At 47.0% G+C, this 19,858-nt stretch overlaps 1 protein-coding gene across 3 annotated transcripts in view; it reads right to left on the bottom strand.

Moving 5' to 3' along the window:
- The window catches only part of WDR59 (WD repeat domain 59), a 35,790-nt gene that overhangs the window by 3,579 nt on the left and 12,353 nt on the right, over positions 1 to 19,858 (bottom strand). For 2 of the 3 annotated variants that reach the window (XM_069739360.1, XM_069739361.1), the window contains exons 4-25: positions 14,736 to 14,821; positions 14,256 to 14,336; positions 13,346 to 13,383; positions 12,958 to 13,046; positions 12,652 to 12,768; positions 12,320 to 12,397; positions 11,723 to 11,879; positions 9,338 to 9,417; positions 9,055 to 9,172; positions 8,597 to 8,724; positions 8,295 to 8,459; positions 7,578 to 7,673; positions 6,608 to 6,764; positions 6,442 to 6,511; positions 6,002 to 6,155; positions 3,563 to 3,696; positions 3,160 to 3,241; positions 2,757 to 2,869; positions 2,534 to 2,672; positions 2,385 to 2,457; positions 1,514 to 1,637; positions 1,160 to 1,302 (exon numbers count right to left, since the gene is read on the bottom strand). In XM_069739360.1, coding sequence (XP_069595461.1) covers positions 1,160 to 1,302; positions 1,514 to 1,637; positions 2,385 to 2,457; positions 2,534 to 2,672; positions 2,757 to 2,869; positions 3,160 to 3,241; positions 3,563 to 3,696; positions 6,002 to 6,155; positions 6,442 to 6,511; positions 6,608 to 6,764; positions 7,578 to 7,673; positions 8,295 to 8,459; positions 8,597 to 8,724; positions 9,055 to 9,172; positions 9,338 to 9,417; positions 11,723 to 11,879; positions 12,320 to 12,397; positions 12,652 to 12,768; positions 12,958 to 13,046; positions 13,346 to 13,383; positions 14,256 to 14,336; positions 14,736 to 14,821 — 2,422 coding nt within the window. Of the gene's footprint in view, positions 1 to 1,159; positions 1,303 to 1,513; positions 1,638 to 2,384; positions 2,458 to 2,533; positions 2,673 to 2,756; positions 2,870 to 3,159; positions 3,242 to 3,562; positions 3,697 to 5,254; positions 5,312 to 6,001; positions 6,156 to 6,441; positions 6,512 to 6,607; positions 6,765 to 7,577; positions 7,674 to 8,294; positions 8,460 to 8,596; positions 8,725 to 9,054; positions 9,173 to 9,337; positions 9,418 to 11,722; positions 11,880 to 12,319; positions 12,398 to 12,651; positions 12,769 to 12,957; positions 13,047 to 13,345; positions 13,384 to 14,255; positions 14,337 to 14,735; positions 14,822 to 19,858 lie in introns of all 3 variants that reach the window. The other variant, XM_069739362.1, reaches the window with a different exon arrangement.

Here is a 19,858-nt window from a genome sequence, read left to right as displayed (position 1 = left end):
CAATATTATAGTAGTTATATTCTTGTACATAGGAGCAGTATTATAGTAGTTATATTCTTGTACATAGGAGCAGTATTCTAGTAGTTATATTCTTGTACATAGGAGCAGTATTCTAGTAGTTATATTCTTGTACATAGGAGCAGTATTCTAGTAGTTATATTCTTGTACATAGGAGCAGTATTATAGTAGTTATATTCTTGTACATAGGAGCAGTATTATAGTAGTTATATTCTTGTACATAGGAGCAGTATTATAGTAGTTATATTCTTGTAGATAGGAGCAGTATTATAGTAGTTATATTCTTGTACATAGGGGCAGTATTATAGTAGTTATTTTTGTACATAGGAGCAGTATTATAGTAGTTATATTCTTGTACATAGGAGCAGTATTATAGTAGTTATATTCTTGTACAAAGGAGATTATAGTAGTTATATTCCTGTACATAGGAGCAGTATTATAGTAGTTATATTCTTGTACATAGGAGCAGTATTATAGTAGTTGCATTCTTGTACATAAGAGCAGTATTATAGTAGTTATATTCTTGTACATAGGAGCAGTATTATAGTAGTTATATTCTTGTACATAGGGGGCAGTATTATAGTAGTTATATTCTTGTACATAGGGGCAGTATTATAGTAGTTATATTCTTGTACATAGGAGCAGTATTATAGTAGTTATATTCTTGTACATAGGAGCAGTATTATAGTAGTTATATTCTTGTACATAGGGGCAGTATTATAGGAGTTATATTCTTGTACATAGGGGCAGTATTATAGTAGTTATATTCTTGTACATAAGAGCAGTATTATAGTAGTTATATTCTTGTACATAGGAGCAGTATTATAGTAGTTATATTCTTGTACATAGGGGGCAGTATTATAGTAGTTATATTCTTGTACATAGGGGCAGTATTATAGTAGTTATATTCCTGTACATAGGGGGCAGTATTATAGGAGTTATATTCTTGTACATAGGGGCAGTATTATAGTAGTTATATTCCTGTACATAGGGGCAGTATTATAGTAGTTATATTCCTGTACATAGTGGGCAGTATTATAGGAGTTATATTCTTGTACATAGGGGCAGTATAAAACTAGATACGAGTATGGCAGGACACAATTGACCAGATGATGCTAATGTTTTATTCCTTGCTGCTCACCAATGCCCCGATGTGGCTCAGGAGGACAGGAGACAAATTTCAGAACTTCTGCTCTTTTCTCCTGTAGACCCCAGCGATACAGAATTTCTCCGTAACATTTCTTAAAGTCATCAAACTGCTGGGCATTTGCCGGGTCCAGTATTCTGTGCAGCAACAGGACCATATGGTGCCGATTAATATTTATTAACTTGATAATAAACCTTTCATTATAAATGGTAGTGAGAACGACATTGATCCCAGGTAGACGTCAGTCAGGATAGGACTTCCGTGCGCTCCACTTGTCTCTGCACCTTGTACTAATGGTGACAAATTACTCTAATCAATTTGGGTTATTTTGGATCATATATTATTCACCTCTTATTCTTTTCATGTTGCTCCCTCTCACGCTCCCGGGGATCGACGCAACTTAAACTACTGTAGCGGTAATCATCAGGTGACGCGTCGCCCCAAGGAACAGCATGATCTCCATCCAGACCACCTGTCAAAGAAATTAAAAAAAAAAAAAATAATCATCATCAAATTGCCCACAGAAGACAAAGTGCATCATTACTTATCCTGTATTATAGTCCAGAGCTGCACTCACTATTCTGCTGGTGCAGTCACTGTGTACATACATTACATTACTGATCCTGAGTTACATCCTGTATTATACTCCAGAGCTGCACTCACTATTCTGCTGGTGCAGTCACTGTGTACATACATTACATTACTGATCCTGAGTTACATCCTGTATTATACCCCAGAGCTGCACTCACTATTCTGCTGGTGCAGTCACTGTGTACATACATTACATTACTGATCCTGAGTTACATCCTGTATTATACTCCAGAGCTGCACTCACTATTCTGCTGGTGCAGTCACTGTGTACATACATTACATTACTGACCCTGAGTTACACCCTGTATTATACCCCAGAGCTGCACTCACTATTCTGCTGGTGCAGTCACTGTGTACATACATTACATTACTGATCCTGAGTTACATCCTGTATTATACTCCAGAGCTGCACTCACTATTCTGCTGGTGCAGTCACTGTGTACATACATTACATTACTGATCCTGAGTTACATCCTGTAATATACTCCAGAGCTGCACTCACTATTCTGCTGGACAGCTCTCTCCCTATGGACTACTCCCCTTATGTCCGGCCCGCTGCAGCTCTGTTATGGGGGCATCTGTCTGATTTCGTGCTCCCACTAATCATGCACTTATGCAGTTTTCTCACCGATGCTCCAGCTGCTATTACTGAATCCGGGGTCAGACGTACAGGATCCGGAACCAGACGATGTAAAGCTCGGCTGTGGGCAGACAACGCACACTCAGTACGGCCTTTAATATCCACGCACAGGACTGAGCAGTAATGAAGGGACTCACGTAGCGGCTGTGGGTGGAACGTGACGGGAACGGGTGGCAGGAGGACAGGGCGCTGCTCTGCGGCTGCAGGTTGGCATCGAACACGCTGCACAGCATGGCGAGGGTCTGCACGTCGTGCAGGTGGCAGTAGTGGGCCAGTCTGGGCAGAGGAGAGCGGAGCGGGTGATGTCAGGACGCCAGCAACAATTAGAGAAACAGACAGACATAAGAGACGGGAACATACAGCGACTCCAGCATCTGGCGGCCGAACGGGTGGCGAGCCCACGGGGTCTCAGAATCCGGCTCAGACTTGGGGGTGAGGCACGAGTCATTAGCAGCAGCGGCCAGAGCCCAAACCTGAGAACAGAGGAGAGAGCTTCATTAGCGCACGCTTATCCTGCCATCTACTACCGCAGACATGTTGAGGGTTGTAGTTCTTGGTGGCCTAAGAGTTACTTTCTGGTAATCTATTGTCAGGTAGACGATAATTAGCGGATTGCTGGGACCCTCAGATTCCAAGAAGGGGGCTCTGCAAAACGTCAAAACGGCGCTCACTGCCCATGGCTAGGCGAACACTTTAAAACTTGGTGCCATCCCTTTAAGTCATTTACTTGTTGCAGATATGAAAGCCTTAAAGGGCCACTCACCTGCACCAGATCCCTGCGGCCCACGCTCAGGGCAGAGGCGGCGTTCTTCTGGCACATTCCCTGGAGATCACCACGGTTTAATCTTTGCAATAGAAAAGATTTATTAATATTTTAATGCTGCCGTTATACAGAAGCTGTCGCCATTAGAGGGGGATTCTCATCGTGAATGTCGACTTCTGGGACCCCACGATCCTGAGAATGAAGGATCCACAGGACGGGTCTAACCAGACATCTTACACCAGATCTCCCTGCGGTAAAGCAACCAGGAGTGCAGCTCTGCAGGGAAATCTTACAAGAAAACGCAGCTCTAAACCAGGGTACAATCCCTCTTCATTCAGGACTTTTGGGGGTCCGAGTGGTCGGATCAGATAGTGATGGCCTGAGCTCAGCAATATGCACTCACATGTACATTTCCCCCAGGGCCTTGTGCACGGACAGCAGACACGAGATGTCCTGGATGATGACTTTTCCAGCAGCTTTGATGGGTCTGGAGCCGGAGTCGCTGCTCTCCCTCTTAGATTTCCATCGACGTGATTTCTGGGGGACACACAAGTCAATCGTTATACTAGAACCTGTCCCCCAAAAGGAAGTCTCCTAGTCCTGGGGGTTCAGCAGACAGGAGGGTCAGGATTATTTTCCATGTGGGCAGAATACAACATATAACGGCCCAGTCCCGTGTACAGACAACGGCGGGAGGAGCAGACATCCGCTCCGCGCTGCCACGTCCCAGGCGAAGGCAGACGCGGAAGAGCGGCCACTGACCTTATAAATTAATATTTGGGGGATTAATAACTGAACCCATCCGTGAGAAACAGCTATCATGGATCCCCAAAACGTGGTAGATAACCCCATATGTGCCACATAAACCCCAGGAATCACCCAGTGACTGGACGACGCCCGTCACACATTGAGGCAAGAAAGGAGGACGAGGTGAGACGCCGATATGCGGCACGAAGAATCGTAAGGGAAAGAAAAAGACAGAAAAATAAATATAACAGACTGAGCGCAAGAGGCCCGAGAAGGGTGGGGGCAAGGGAGCGAGTGTGAGAAGCCCGAGAAGGGCAGGGGCAAGGGAGCGAGCCCGAGAAGCCCGGGGGCAAGGGAGCGAGCGCGAGAAGGCCGGGGGCAAGGGAGCGAGCGCGAGAGGCCGGGGGCAAGGGAGCGAGCGCGAGAGGCCGGGGGCAAGAGAGCGAGCGCGAGAGGCCGGGGGCAAGGGAGCGAGCGCGAGAGGCCGGGGGCAAGGGAGCGAGCGCGAGAGGCCGGGGACAAGGGAGCGAGCGCGAGAGGCCGGGGGCAAGGGAGCGAGCGCGAGAGGCCGGGGGCAAGGGAGCGAGCGCGAGAGGCCCCAGGAGGGCAGAGGCAAGAGAGCGAGCGCGCGAGGCCTGAGAAGGGCGGGGGCAAGGGAGCGAACGCGAGAGGCCGAGACGGAGAGAGACAAAAAAGACATAAGGGGAAATAGAAACTCAAAAAGGAAGAGAACAAGAGTGTAACCGGTAAACAGCAAGAAAAACAAAGTAACTTGGAAGCGAGAAGAGACAGCCCGGGTATATTCACAGGTCAGAGACTGTTGGTACCTGTCCGCCATTTGTGTATATACCCTGAAGTAAGGACACGGATGAATCAAAGGTGGAGTGGACAGAGCGTTCAGCCTCCACAGATGGAGCACAGAGCGGAGAGACGCCGTGACGGCACGAAGCAATGCAAGACGGACATTATCCACACGTAGGTACAGACGGTGCATTATTACCAGGAGACCTCGAGAAGAAGGCAAAACCTGACACCATGGGACTTTTTTTTTCTGCTGCGGCGTAACGGTACAAAATGATTTTTACTTCAGTCAAGTCAGATTTACAATTTTTAGAATGGAAACCATCAGCATGTTGCTGGTAGATTACGGCAATAGGAAAATTTTGTGGGAGATGTAGTCCTTGTAAATGATACACTCAGTGTAAGGCCAGGGGAAGAAGTCATCGCACACAGAACCCTCGGTCTTTATGGGGTACACAACACTAGTCTTCCTTTTTCTCGGGGTCCCTACCAGACAGGTGAGGGGGAGGGGGGGGGGGAGGAGTTTGTTACTTAGATGGCACTGTACCGGGAAGTCGTTAATCACTTGGATGGACCAGCGCCGGCGAGCAGACATGGGGGGAGTCTGCGTATAAGAGGAGGAGAAGATGGAAAGTGAGAAGGGGAAGAAACAAAAATTGAATAAAAAAAAGAATACGTAGAATTTGTCTGAACGGCCACCAACGCTTAACCCCTTCCCTCCAACTCTGCCAGGAAAAAAACAACAAAAAAAAAACAACTACCATAGATGGGACAAGTAAATATGAAGCGCTTAGATAATTCCATAAAAATGGGAAAAAAAGAAAAAGAATTTAATCCTTTACCTTAGGTCTTTTTATGTCTCCCTGCAAACTCAAACTTTGGGGCCAAATTTCTGCCCTTTCCATGGTCTAAAGGAAGAGATTGTAGCCCGGAATGATCAGAAATAGTCTTTTATGCAATTTCCTAACAAAGCTGGAAAAAAATATGTCCACGACGGAGCCGGATATTAAAAAAAAAAAAAAAAAAAAAAAAAAAAAAGGCACGATTTTCAATTTGGGGGCTTGATTAACCGCAATTTTCTTTTACAGCGGGGGTGAAAGGTGAAGTGCGGGGGATGTACAGCCAGTCATGCACCAGTCACAGGCGAGTAGCATGCGGCGGTGGGCACAGCCGGTTGGATGAGGATGGCGGCACGGTCCGGTGACCTTGCACCGTTCCTGTGGGATACTTTGATGCAACGAGGGGAAATGTTTATGGCGGCCTTCAGGACTACACTACTGATTAGCGGTCATACCCTTTCCTTGTAGTAAAATGAACTGATGGACACTTGCTCCTTCTCGCTTCGCGTCGGACTCCCGCTGTAAAGCCGCAGGTTCCCTTGAGTTTCCGTGCGGATTTTCATGGGTGCGATCACCCCGCTGTGATAAGCGGACAGGGCGGAGAGAGACCTAAAGAGAAAGCAAGGCTCAGTACTAAGCTATAGGCTGTCAATATATTTTCAGCCCAGATTCCCATTCATAACACTTGCACGCTCGGCTGATCAAAGCATGCGGCATCCAGGAAAGATGGCTTCTGGTGGAGCCAGTGTGCTCTGATGTCTGCGGCCTCCCTAACACCAGTGAGGTCAAAAATGTTACTACAGGTAAAACTTTTCCCTTTGCGTCTGTGAAAGGAGCTAAGCGCATGATCCCATCACGGTTACAATAAAAGACATGTTTATACCCAGGGACTGACCTCGGGGTGGGCTCAGTTGGGGAGATGGCTTTGTGTATAGTCATGGGTCGGGTAAAGTAAACCAGATAACCTGCAGAGACAACAATGGTCAGGCCTGGATTAGTTTCTGGGTCTACACCTCCCACTTTTATGCTGTAACTACAAAGAACCAGTAAGGCTGGATCACCTGCTCCACAGAAGCGGGCTCCGGAGGTTCGGGGAAACGGGATGTTGGCATCTTGATAAGATCCATAGGCATTAGATACCCTGGCAAATGTCGGCAGAGGTGGCGTGACCGGGCTCTGCAGGGTGTAGGGATTGCTTGATGGACTGGATTCCTGGTTCTAGGAGACAGATTGGCATTTAAAGGGTTAAAACAGATTAAAAGAGGTCTGGATACACATGATGAGAGCATTATACTGCCTCTGTACAAATCCCTAGTTAGACCGCACATGGAGTACTGTGTCCAGTTTTGGGCACCGGTGCTCAGGAAGGATATAATGGAACTAGAGAGAGTACAAAGGAGGGCAACAAAATTAATAAAGGGGATGGGAGAACTACAATACCCAGATAGATTAGCGAAATTAGGATTATTTAGTCTAGAAAAAAGACGACTGAGGGGCGATCTAATAACCATGTATAAGTATATAAGGGGACAATACAAATATCTCGCTGAGGATCTGTTTATACCAAGGAAGGTGACGGGCACAAGGGGGCATTCTTTGCGTCTGGAGGAGAGAAGGTTTTTCCACCAACATAGAAGAGGATTCTTTACTGTTAGGGCAGTGAGAATCTGGAATTGCTTGCCTGAGGAGGTGGTGATGGCGAACTCAGTCGAGGGGTTCAAGAGAGGCCTGGATGTCTTCCTGGAGCAGAACAATATTGTATCATACAATTATTAGGTTCTGTAGAAGGACGTAGATCTGGGGATTTATTATGATGGAATATAGGCTGAACTGGATGGACAAATGTCTTTTTTCGGCCTTACTAACTATGTTACTATGTTAGATCTGAGCCAATGGTCAATGTTAGAGGCAGATGCCAACTGTATAACACAGCCACCATGTGCCCTATAGTGAGAGGACTGAGCCTCTCAAGGTGGTCTCCATTCACTGTCAGCAAGCGGAGAGGACAATGGTGAAATAGACTTCTCATACCACAAAGCTTTCCAAGCAGGAGACAAGCTGGCGCAGACACGGCTCCAGACAGCTCTGATTACGCTTCACTTTCTGCAGAGACGTGTCCCTCAAGATCTAGAAAAGAATTAAAAAAAATAAAAAAATAGCATGATTTCTCCATAAAAACCTCAGCTCCTCAAAGCACACGATCCTTGCACCGCAGTAACGGATGCCACCGAAACACGATGACGTCACATAATAAATGCATCAGAATTTACAAACCAAATCAGTAACACATTGCCGATTAATGCCGCTCACCGGCCGTCAGTCACTGATGTCCATCAGGTGGAAGTGTCCTTGGATTTTGGGAAGCAACGAAAGCCAAGATTTATGTCCTGCCGGTAGCAGGTCCGAAAATACTGAGAGATTGTAATTAAGTTTTTCTAAAATTCTCCATAAGGATCTTAACTTTATTTTTCGGAATTAACCTGTAAATCTCCATTCACAGCTTACTGATCGCTAGGGGTCAGACCAATGGGACCACCAGTGATCCGCAGATTTGGGACTCCGGAGTCTTATCAGTAATGGAGCATGCACTCAGTCCCATAGACATTACAGGAGCGGAAGCAGACCCTCAGCGACTATAAAGTTAACCCCTTTCATCCATCAATATCCACATCCTCCTGTGCGGCTGCGGCCACTGATGGCGGACCGCCAGGAGATCTTCCATATCCTTTTCAACAGATATTTACTTACTTTCAGCAGCTTCACTTTCATGGGCGAGGTGATTGTTGTAGGATTGACGAACTGGAAGGTTGGAGCTGCGTTATTGGGGTACTGGACAGGGAACATGACGACCATCCGCACCCGGTGATTGCCACAATGGACGGACACGGTGCAGTTCCGGTTCGTAGCGTCCATCTGTAAGATCAGGGACGTGATGAGCCAACAATACACATCTAGACGACCGTCTACCTGCATTATCTAGGGGCTAAGAGATCAAAGAGGGGCTTCGTCAACCTGGTCTCATCTCAAGCTGTAAAGTGTTTCCCGCTTACCTCGATGTTCACATTTCGAATATGGACATTTATCAAGGAGAATTCCTGCTGAAGTGTCTGTGGGAGCCCCGGCTGCTCCGAACTTCCCACCATAATGGGGGTTGATGGAGACTCCTCATCAAAAGCCACTGGATGAGATAACAGATGAAAAAAAAAAAAATTATAATTGTAATTCATCAACCATGCTGCGGTCCGATGACCCGCTGTCACAGTCTTCGCCCGTCTGCCTCTGGTTTCTTTTTGTTAAAAGTTTTTACAAACATCACAACCGTAATCACGCGAATGATCTTATATAGAAGCAAATGTAAAAACTGCAGAGAAATGTCCAGACCCAGATGAAACTGTGTCCAGCAGACACAGGAGAAGGGGTCATTACAGGGCATCAGATGGGCGCTCGTATCTACACATCGCCCTCCTCTGCAGATGTATAAAGCAGTGAAGACCCCATCATCACTTACCCTCTTCTTCTGAGGGACCAGAGATCGGCTCTTGGGGCTGCAGGGACTTCTCTTGCTCTGGCATCAAGGATCCGTCCATCAGTTCATCCACCGGCTCCATGAGATCAGTAGCACAAAGCTGGATGTAACAGGAGGCGTAAAGCTCTAAATAAAGGCTCTAAATAAATCTATGTAGGAAATACAGTACAGCAATCATGTCATAGAGCTTAACGACACCGATCAGCAGCAAAAAATCTCTGCACATCTCTGGTCCCGTGACTACAGGTAAGTGCCAGCATCTTACCCTCTGCAGCTGAGCGTCCACCCTCCACATCCGCAGCGTCTGGTCCCGTGACCAAGTCACCAACTGGTAGTCTTTTAGGCCTAGAGATTAGAAGAAATCAAGGTCCGATTTATTCTCCTGTACTAATCATGTACTATACCCCAGAGCTGCACTCACTATTCTGCTGGTGCAGTCACTGTGTACATACATTACATTACTGATCCTGAGTTACATCCTGTATTATGCTCCAGAGCTGCACTCACTATTCTGCTGGTGCAGTCACTGTGTACATACATTACTAATCCTGAGTTACATCCTGTATTATACCCCAGAGCTGCACTCACTATTCTGCTGGTGCAGTCACTGTGTACATACATTACATTACTGATCCCGAGTTACCTCCTGTATTATACTCCAGAGCTGCACTCACTATTCTGCTGGTTTATTCACTGTGTACATACATTACATTACTGATCCTGAGTTACATCCTGTATTATGCTCCAGAGCTGCACTCACTATTCTGCTGGTGCAGTCACTGTGTACATACATTACATTACTGATCCTGAGTTACATCCTGTATTATACCACAGAGCTGCACTCACTATTCTGCTGGTGCAGTCACTGTGTACATACATTACATTACTGATCCTGAGTTACATCCTGTATTATACCCCAGAGCTGCACTCACTATTCTGCTGGTGCAGTCACTGTGTACATACATTACATTACTGATCCTGAGTTACATCCTGTATTATACTCCAGAGCTGCACTCACTATGCTGCTGGTGCAGTCACTGTGTACATACATTACATTACTGATCCTGAGTTACATCCTGTATTATACCCCAGAGCTGCACTCACTATTCTGCTGGTGCAGTCACTGTGTACATACATTACATTACTGATCCTGAGTTACATCCTGTATTATACCCCAGAGCTGCACTCAATATTCTGCTGGTGCAGTCACTGTGTACATACATTACATTACTGATCCTGAGTTACATCCTGTATTATACCCCAGAGCTGCACTCACTATTCTGCTGCTGCAGTCACTGTGTACATACATTACTGATCCCGAGTTACCTCCTGTATTATACTCCAGAGCTGCACTCACTATTCTGCTGGTGCAGTCACTGTGTACATACATTACATTACTGATCCTGAGTTACATCCTGTATTATGCTCCAGAGCTGCACTCACTATTCTGCTGGTGCAGTCACTGTGTACATACATTACTGATCCTGAGTTATATCCTGTATTATACCCCAGAGCTGCACTCACTATTCTGCTGGTGCAGTCACTGTGTACATACATTACTGATCCGGAGTTACATCCTGTATTATGCTCCAGAGCTGCACTCACTATTCTGCTGGTGTATTCACTGTGTACATACATTACTGATCCGGAGTTACATCCTGTATTATACTCCAGAGCTGCACTCACTATTCTGCTGGTGCAGTCACTGTGTACATACATTACTGATCCTGAGTTACATCCTGTATTATACTCCAGAGCTGCACTCACTATTCTGCTGGTGCAGTCACTGTGTACATACATTACTGATCCGGAGTTACATCCTGTATTATGCTCCAGAGCTGCACTCACTATTCTGCTCGTGTATTCACTGCGTACATACATTACTGATCCTGAGTTACCTCCTGTATTATCCTCCAGAGCTGCACTCACTATTCTGCTGGTGCAGTCACTGTGTACATACATTACTGATCCTGAGTTACATCCTGTATTATACTCCAGAGCTGCACTCACTATTCTGCTGGGGCAGTCACTGTGTACATACATTACATTACATTACTGATCCTGAGTTACCTCCTGTATTATACCCCAGAGCTGCACTCACTATTCTGCTGGTGCAGTCACTGTGTACATACATTACATTACTGATCCCGAGTTACATCCTGTATTATACCCCAGAGCTGCACTCACTATTCTGCTGGTGCAGTCACTGTGTACATACATTACATTACTGATCCTGAGTTACATCCTGTATTATACTCCAGAGCTGTGCTCACTATTCTGCTGGTGCAGTCACTGTGTACATACATTCCTGATCCTGAGTTATATCCTGTATTATACCCCAGAGCTGCACTCACTATTCTGCTGGTGCAGTCACTGTGTACATACATTACATTACTGATCCCGAGTTACATCCTGTATTATACTCCAGAGCTGTGCTCACTATTCTGCTGGTGCAGTCACTGTGTACATACATTCCTGATCCTGAGTTATATCCTGTATTATACCCCAGAGCTGCACTCACTATTCTGCTGGTGCAGTCACTGTGTACATACATTACATTACTGATCCCGAGTTACATCCTGTATTATACCCCAGAGCTGCACTCACTATTCTGCTATTAACCCCCGTTACATATCACTGAAGCACCGACCTTCGTTCTGTTTTCGCCACTGGAACTCGAGCACCACGTCGTCGTGCCCCACAAAGATGTGCACCGGGGAATGAAGGTCATAGATGTTCCACAGCAGTAGACTGTTCTCTCTGCGCAGCTGCGGGACCATGACTGTGACCAGGCCGTTACTGAAGGGCTGCGGAGTACAGAGAGATGAGCAGATTGCAGGACGGCTGACTGTAAATCCGCGGGGGCAGTCATCGGTCACATTTTTAGGAAAATGCAGAAAGTCTATAGTTATAAGTATCGGTCTCTGGCTGCAGAGGAGTCTGCGATCAACTGAGCATTAAGAGGGTCAATCAATAGTAAACGTTCCCCCCTGCTAAGCAAATTTTATGAGAAGGCAGCCCCCCACAAGGAGGACACAGCGTCAGCCATTAAAGACAACATCCCATGCGTTGCCAATAATAAACACCGCTGATTCTACAACGTGAGCAGGTCTTTACAGTAGGGGGGGGTGACCTGTCATCACTGCGCAAGTTACAAGGACCAGAACACCCCCGTCACCGGCTGACTACAGACATATGGCCACTAGGTATAATGCGGGCTCGTGGGACGGTCGCACCCTGCGCTCACCGTGTACCGCGCTTTCCATACAGGCACCTGACACGCCAACACACTGAGACACTTCCGAGGCTGCCGAGAATCCCAGAACTGGAAGACAAGAGAAAAGGATCATCAGAAGAGCGACCGGACTGCCCCCGAGGACCTTTTAAGTCCAGATACCCCATGACTGCTGCCACCGAAACACTGCACAGGGGAAGGTTTATTTATCAGGGGAGGTGGCTGGAATACCGCACCAATGACGAGAACAGGGGTCCTCCGAGTATGGGGCATTACTGAGCATGTGTGACCTGTGCGCCATCTGCTGGCGGCTCTTATATCGCGGTGCGCTGCTGTAACTTCACCTTCACAGAGTTGTCTTGGCTGGACGTCGCCAGGACGTATTCATTGTCTGGGTGCCAGTCCACTCCATGGATCTTGTACAGGTGGGCGGCGATGTACTCCACCGCAGTGCTGGGTTTCTGGAACAATGGAGCAGGATGCAATTAATTAGGACTGGAAGACATAAATAACGATCTGCAAGACTGCAATCTAACTGGCCCCGGCCCCTCTCCCTAAACCAGTTTGCGCTGCCAGGGACCGCTCCATCTTCTGATGTGGCCCCCTCCCAACCCCCGCTTCTACATGTGCAATGTATGAAGGTAACGAACCCGCCGATCCCAGATCCGCACATCTCCATCGTGACTCGTGGCCAGACAGTTTGCGTTCTTTTTGTTCCACTTCACCTGGGAGGCTCCGGCTGCAGGGACATGGTTATTGCAGAAAGTAAGACGGTTGTTCTCTGCTATCAGCCATTTCAGTCTGGGACTGGACCAATTTTCGATGGGATTAGTGGAAGGAAGAGCAGAAACTTCCCGTGCCCCATCATGACTATGACACATCTGTGAGCCCCCCCAGAGGCATTATATCATATGTGACTGATACCAGCCCCTCTTATAACGCTCCAGGACGGATATAACAATCTAGGAATAAGGGACGTGTAATATCAGGTTACAGGAGACGTCGTTCACACATCTGGACCCATCGTACAATACCCACCCACAGCGGACAGGGAGACTGCTGGCTTCCTCGTGTCTCTGAGGGAAAAGAAAGAATAAGGAACAAAATTAGAAAAAAAAAGAAACATAAGTGTTTTTTCAGGCAGAGATTAATAAAGCCTCTCAGAAACGTACAGATGTCATTTACTTGCCGAGATGATTCTCACTACCGGCTGCCACCCTGTCTGCTCGGACATCATGAGGGGCTTTGGCTTCTGTAACTCTGCAAGTTTACAGTGACTGGGGATGTGCACAGGGAAGGAGACTTCGCTTGTGATTTTGGCCAGAGGGGATGATGCTGGGCTTTCAGATTTCCTATTGCTCCCCTGCAGCACACAGGAGGCAGCCAGGGTCAGGGTACTCCGTGAAATGGAAGGACCCGTTTGTGAAGCAGTTTATCCATCTTAAGACTGTATAGGAGTCTCAGGATGGTGCTTTGTAAAAATCAGTGGGGGAAAATGTCTGAGCTGTGGCAGCTCTAGAGGCAGAGCTGGGACAGCACTTTGCATCAGTATCTAATCACAAAGCCAGCAATGGAAATTAAACTTTAACACTGGTGTCATCACTGACCAAAACACTCATGTGGATGATCCCTTTAGGCTTTGTGCACCCCGAGGGTTTGGTTTTATTTAGGCAGGGTTTTCCTTGCTTCATGGTTAACTTCTGTTCCTGAGTCAATTTTAAAAGAATTTTTTTTTTCTGCAACCCATTATTTTGGAGCTTGGAAAAAAAAAATGCTCAGAAGACTGAACATCTGAATGGCAAAGCGGTTAGGCTCTCAAGGATCTTTTTGAGTGATTTTGTACCCATAGCCTTAGGGAGAGGAAGTTGTAGACGGGAGATCACAGTGTGGAGAGGGGGGAAAGCATCCAGGTTTTCAGGGACAGCAGACCATATTGACCGATGCTTACTTGATATCCCAGATGTAGATGTAGGTGTCGATAGAGCTGGTGACCAGTATGTCCGGCTCATACACTGACCAGTCCAGGTCACTGCACAGAAAGGAGAATGTTAGCAGGTGAGGCGTCTTGGTGTAATTATTAGTGGTGAGCAAATATACTCGTTACTTGAGATTTCCCGAGCATGCACGGGTGTAGTCCGAGTATTTTCTAGTGCTCGGAGATTTAGTTTTTCTCACCGCAGCTCGATGATTTCCAGCTACTAGCCTGCTTGATTACATGTGGGGATTTTCTAGCAGCCAGGCAACCCCCACATGTACTCAGCCTGGCTAATAGCTGTAAATTATTCAGCTGAAGCGATGAAAACTAAATCTCCGAGCACTAAAAAAAAATACTGGAAGGACACCCGAGCGTGCTCAGGAAATCTCGGGTAATGAGTATATTCGCTCATCACTAGTAATCATCACTACGATATAAAATTACATAACTGACCTGATGACTCGCGTGTGTCCTTGCAAGGAGGTGGCGATGTCTCCGCTGCCATCTTTCCACTGATACAGGTCTACCCGCTGGTTACTCTGGAAGAAAGAAGGACACCGCAATAAAGATCAGCTCACCCCCGACAGACAGCTGAGAGACGGGAGAGAAGTGGCTGCTCACACCGCCAACATCTCCAATTCTGACCACTGTCCCTTTATGAAGTTCTAACTGGAATGCATCAATGGATCCCAGTGATTCTGACATTGTTTTACGCAACATATTTTACTTCATAATTGTGGTAAAATTTATTTGATATGACTTGCGTTTATTTGTGGAAAAAAAGTGGAAATTGTGTAAAGTTTGCTATTTTCAAAAAATTGTTATGCCCTTAAATCAATTATGACAAAATAATTAATAAACAACATTTCCCACACGTTGAATTTACTTCAGTACAATTTTTAAAACTTTTTTTGTTAGGAAGTTAGATATTTTTTATCATACAGACCCCTCAAAGTGACACCATTCTAAGAACTAAACCCCCAAGGTGCTCAAAACCTCATTTAAGAAGTTTATTAATTATTATTATTCAGGTGCTTACAGGAAATTTTAGGACGTGGAAGGAAAGGAAAAAAAAAATGTAACTTTTTTTTCATAAAAATCTTATTTTAGACAAGATTTTATTTTCACAAAAGGCAACAGGGAAAAAAAAACAAAAAAAAAACCGGACCTCAGTCTATTTTATAGTTTCTCCTGAGCGCGCCGATACCCCATATGTGGGAGAAATCTACTGTTTGGGCGCATGGCAGGGCTCGGAAGGGAAGGAGTGCCATTTGACTTTATGAAGGCAAAATTTGCCGGAATAATTAGCGGAAGTCACATCAAATTGCAGAACCCCTGATCTGCCTGAACAATAGAAAACCCCCACAAGTGATGCCATTTTGGAATCTAGATCCCTCAGAGAACTTATCTAGATGTGTGGTCAGCACCTTGTACTCCCAGGTGCGTCACAGAAGTTTATAAAAAAAAAAAACATTCTCCCCCCCCCCCCACAAAATTTTATTAAACCCCATTTTTTCCCCCACAAATTTAACAGAAGAAAATTAACTCCAAGATTTGTAGTAATATTTATCCCGAGAACGCAGATACCCCATACATGGTGAAAGAAGGGAAGAAGCGCCGTATTGGAATTCTGATTTTGCTACACTGGTTGGAGAGTGCCATGTCACATTGAAGTGACCCCATTTTGGAAATTATAACCCTTTAGGAATATATCTACAGATGTAGTGATTATTTTGACTCCAGGGGCGTTTTCCAGAAATAAGCAGCAGTGGATATTGCAAAGTGAAAATTGCAAACTCCTGTTGTAGTGACCAGTACGTTATGCCCAGCTCATGCTTCTGGAGACACGCACCGGTAAATAGGGATTTTTGTGTACTCACCGTAAAATACTTTTCTCCGAGCCAATCATTGGGGGACACAGACCATGGATGTATGCTGCTGCTGCCACTAGGAGGCTGACACTAAGTGATACAAAGAAAGTTCGCTCCTCCTCCGCAGTATACACCCTCCTGCCGACTCTCAGCTCCTCCCCTGCAGTATACACCCTCCTGCCGGCTCTCGGCTCCTCCCCTGCAGTATACACCCTCCTGCCGGCTCTCGGCTCCTCCCCTGCAGTATACACCCTCCTGCCGGCTCTCGGCTCCTCCCCTGCAGTATACACCCTCCTGCTGGCTCTCGGCTCCTCCCCTGCAGTATACACCCTCCTGCTGGCTCTCGGCTCCTCCCCTGCAGTATACACCCTCCTGCTGGCTCTCGGCTCCTCCCCTGCAGTATACACCCTCCTGCTGGCTCTCGGCTCCTCCCCTGCAGTATACACCCTCCTGCTGGCTCTCGGCTCCTCCCCTGCAGTATACACCCTCCTGCTGGCTCTCGGCTCCTCCCCTGCAGTATACACCCTCCTGCTGGCTCTCGGCTCCTCCCCTGCAGTATACACCCTCCTGCTGGCTCTCGGCTCCTCCCCTGCAGTATACACCCTCCTGCTGGCTCTCGGCTCCTCCCCTGCAGTATACACCCTCCTGCTGGCTCTCAGCTAACCAGTTCGGTACAAAAGTAGTAGGAGATCAATAACAACATATGAGCGTATAGCATGTCATATTATATATGAGAGTATAGCATGTCAGATTATAAAACAAGCCTAAGGTAATGACAGGGTGGGAGCTGTGTCCCCCAATGAATGGCTCGGAGAAAAGGATTTTACGGTGAGTACACAAAAATCCCTATTTCCCCTTCGCCTCACTGGGGACACAGACCGTGGGACATCCCAAAGCAGTCCCTGGGTGGGGACAACAACAGATCAGGCTCTGTGTAACCTCTACTTACAAGTGCGCCACCGCGGCCTGCCCAGACTCACATCTGTGGAGGTGTGGGAATTCTAGTGCTTCAAGAATGCATGTGGACTGGACGAATACACAAGCTTGCAGGCGTGCTTTGCCGACGCCTGGTGCCTAGAACCCACGATAGGCTGACATCTAACACGGAAGGACTCCTGGATGGTGAAACGAATTCACCATGTTATCGTGGCCGATGAAACGGCTAAACTCTTCCTGTAAACGTCAGGAAGCCTTCCTCTTACCATCAGGAAGCCCAAGATAAAAAGTGTCCAACCTTCGGAAGGACGCCGTCCTCGAGACTTACCTACTCAGAGCACTCACTTCGTCCAGAACATAGGGAACTCATTCCATTTTGTGAACTGGTGGTAATACAATACCGCCTTGGTAACAAGGGATGGAGATGGCCTGAGGACAACCTTGCCTTGAAGGTAATAAGAGAAAAAAGTCTGAAAGAACAGAGCAGCTAGCTCCGAAGACTCGTCAGGATGAGGATATCGCAGAGAAAAAAAAAGGGCGACCTTCCCTGATAGTAAAGTCTGTCTGGATCAAGAAGGAGTCTACTGTAAGACTCCTAGGACCATTAAGGTCTCAATGATCAACGGTATGCAATAGGGAAGAACTACGTGTGAAAACTCCCTGAGAGAAAGTCCCTACTTGCAGTTTTGCTGCGATAAGGCGGAAAGATACTAGCTCTGCAAACAAAAAACTGACGTGGTCAGTGCGGATCTCCGAGGATCACTGGGGCCCTTTAGGCTTCCGAAAGGCTTTCGGGAGTAGTGGAAGGGGAGTTATGGAAACTGGTACCACGGAAGAACCAGAGCATGCAGTGCGATGGCTCTTGGATCTCGAGGCTGAACCACGAACTCGAGTACATTGGCGTTCAGTCTGGACGCCATCCAATTTACAACTGGAGAGCTCCAGTAAGGGCAGATCTGATGGAAGACTTCTGGGTGAATTTCCCACTCACTTGAGGTGGAACCCTGACGGCCGAATATGTTTGCCGCCCAGAGTTCTACTCCTGGGATATGTACTGCCGAGATTACCGAATGATAGATCTCAGCCCATCAGAGAATGTGAGGTACCTCGGCCATGGCGCCTGACCGTGGGTACCTGCTAGATGATTGACATATGGCACAGCCGTGGCATTATCCAATTGAATTCGGATGGGGCAACCCGCCAGAAGGCAGTGGACCTGCTGTAGGACTACCATTCGGATTTCCAGAGCAATGATAAGTGGAAGAAGACTGGCATTGGTAGTTACTAATAACCACTGAACCGGGAGAAAGGCCCTGAATGAAGAAGGAGCTCAGAGACTATCGTCTGAAAGTCTGTTTGACTTGCTGAAAACGAGCGGAGCGAAGGAAACTGCTTCCATTGTCGTCACCATTTTTCCTCAGAACCCTCCCAGCAAATCGAATGAAATGATGAGTAATCAAGTGCGCGAGCTCCCTGTTGAAGGGCCATGACCTTGTCTCGAGGAAGAATTACCATCCTTCTGGAAGTGTGCAGGATCATCCTCAAAACGGATATCTGCTGGGCTGGAAATGAGTAGAACTTGTCCAAGTTTAGCTGCCAGCCCAGGTGAGAGGGTATCGCAAGAGATATAGACGAATCAGCATAGTGCTGGATGGGCGGCTAGACATTCGACCAAACAGGGCAGGACGACCACGCCTCTAGGTTGCAAGAGGAACAGGACAGCCGCCATGAGCCTTGTGAACACTGAGTGCAGTAGCAAGGCCGAAGGTAAAGGTCGTGACTTGAAAATGCTGTTCACGAATGGAAAAGCGAAGGAATTTTTTAAAGAGGGTAAGCATCCCGAATGTCGATGGATGCCAGAAACTGCACCTTTTTCTATTGAAGTAATGGCTGAGTGGAGGAACTCCATTCGAAGAAGGAGGACCATGTCAAAGGTTGTTAGAAGTTTGAGGTCCAGGATCGGTCTTACTTTTTGTTCCCCTTTTCGTAACCAAGATCCCTTAGATCTAGACTGTCCTGGACAACCCTTCCACTGCTGGTTGGGGCTGTAGGAAACATACGATCCTTTGTTAGTCTCCCGCTCAAAAGATTTGATTGGACAGCTGTACTGTCTTCGGGAAAAGGTTACTGGTGTGAATCAAAATAATTAAGGTCTCCAGCCAGGAGACCATTGCTCTAGCAATCCATGCGGTGGCTAGGGAGGGTAGAGCGCTGAACCCAAAGCCTCTAGACGGAACGAACCAGATTTGCTATCTGACAGTCCGTGGTATTTTTAATTGATGATACATCGGGCAGGGATACTGGTAGGTATACCACAGGAGATTCTACCCGGTTAATCTGCCAAGTGGCAGAACGTGCGACTGCATCCAGCAGGTCAGTCTCTTGCCATCGCCGCTCTCTTTTGACGGTGCAGAGTTAAAAATTAGAAACCCTCGATCCACCATCCTCTTAACAGGGAAGTGGAGAGGGATCATCCGCTAAATAGTGGTGATGCAAAGGGGGGTGCTCGTACGCCAAAAAAGGGCGGCTCTGTACATCCACAGAGTTCAGGTCTCTGGGTGGACAGGACAGGTTGTCTGGCGTTAGGTCTGGATGCAGTAGAGGATACATGGAGGCGACACTCCATGTGCTCGTCTGTTGATGGTGTGGGGAGATCGGTGCCCTTTAAAGGACCCATCGCCCTTAAAAATCAGACCAGGCATGGCATCCCACGTAGAGGCTTCTGTCCAGTGAATCGCATATCTGGATTGAAACGTAAATGCTCTACGA

This window comes from Ranitomeya imitator, chromosome 9 (genome assembly GCF_032444005.1).
Source record: "Ranitomeya imitator isolate aRanImi1 chromosome 9, aRanImi1.pri, whole genome shotgun sequence".
Taxonomy (NCBI): Eukaryota; Metazoa; Chordata; class Amphibia; order Anura; family Dendrobatidae; genus Ranitomeya; species Ranitomeya imitator.
The sequence above is the reverse complement of the archived record's forward strand: the minus strand, read 5'-3'. Positions and strand labels throughout refer to the sequence as shown.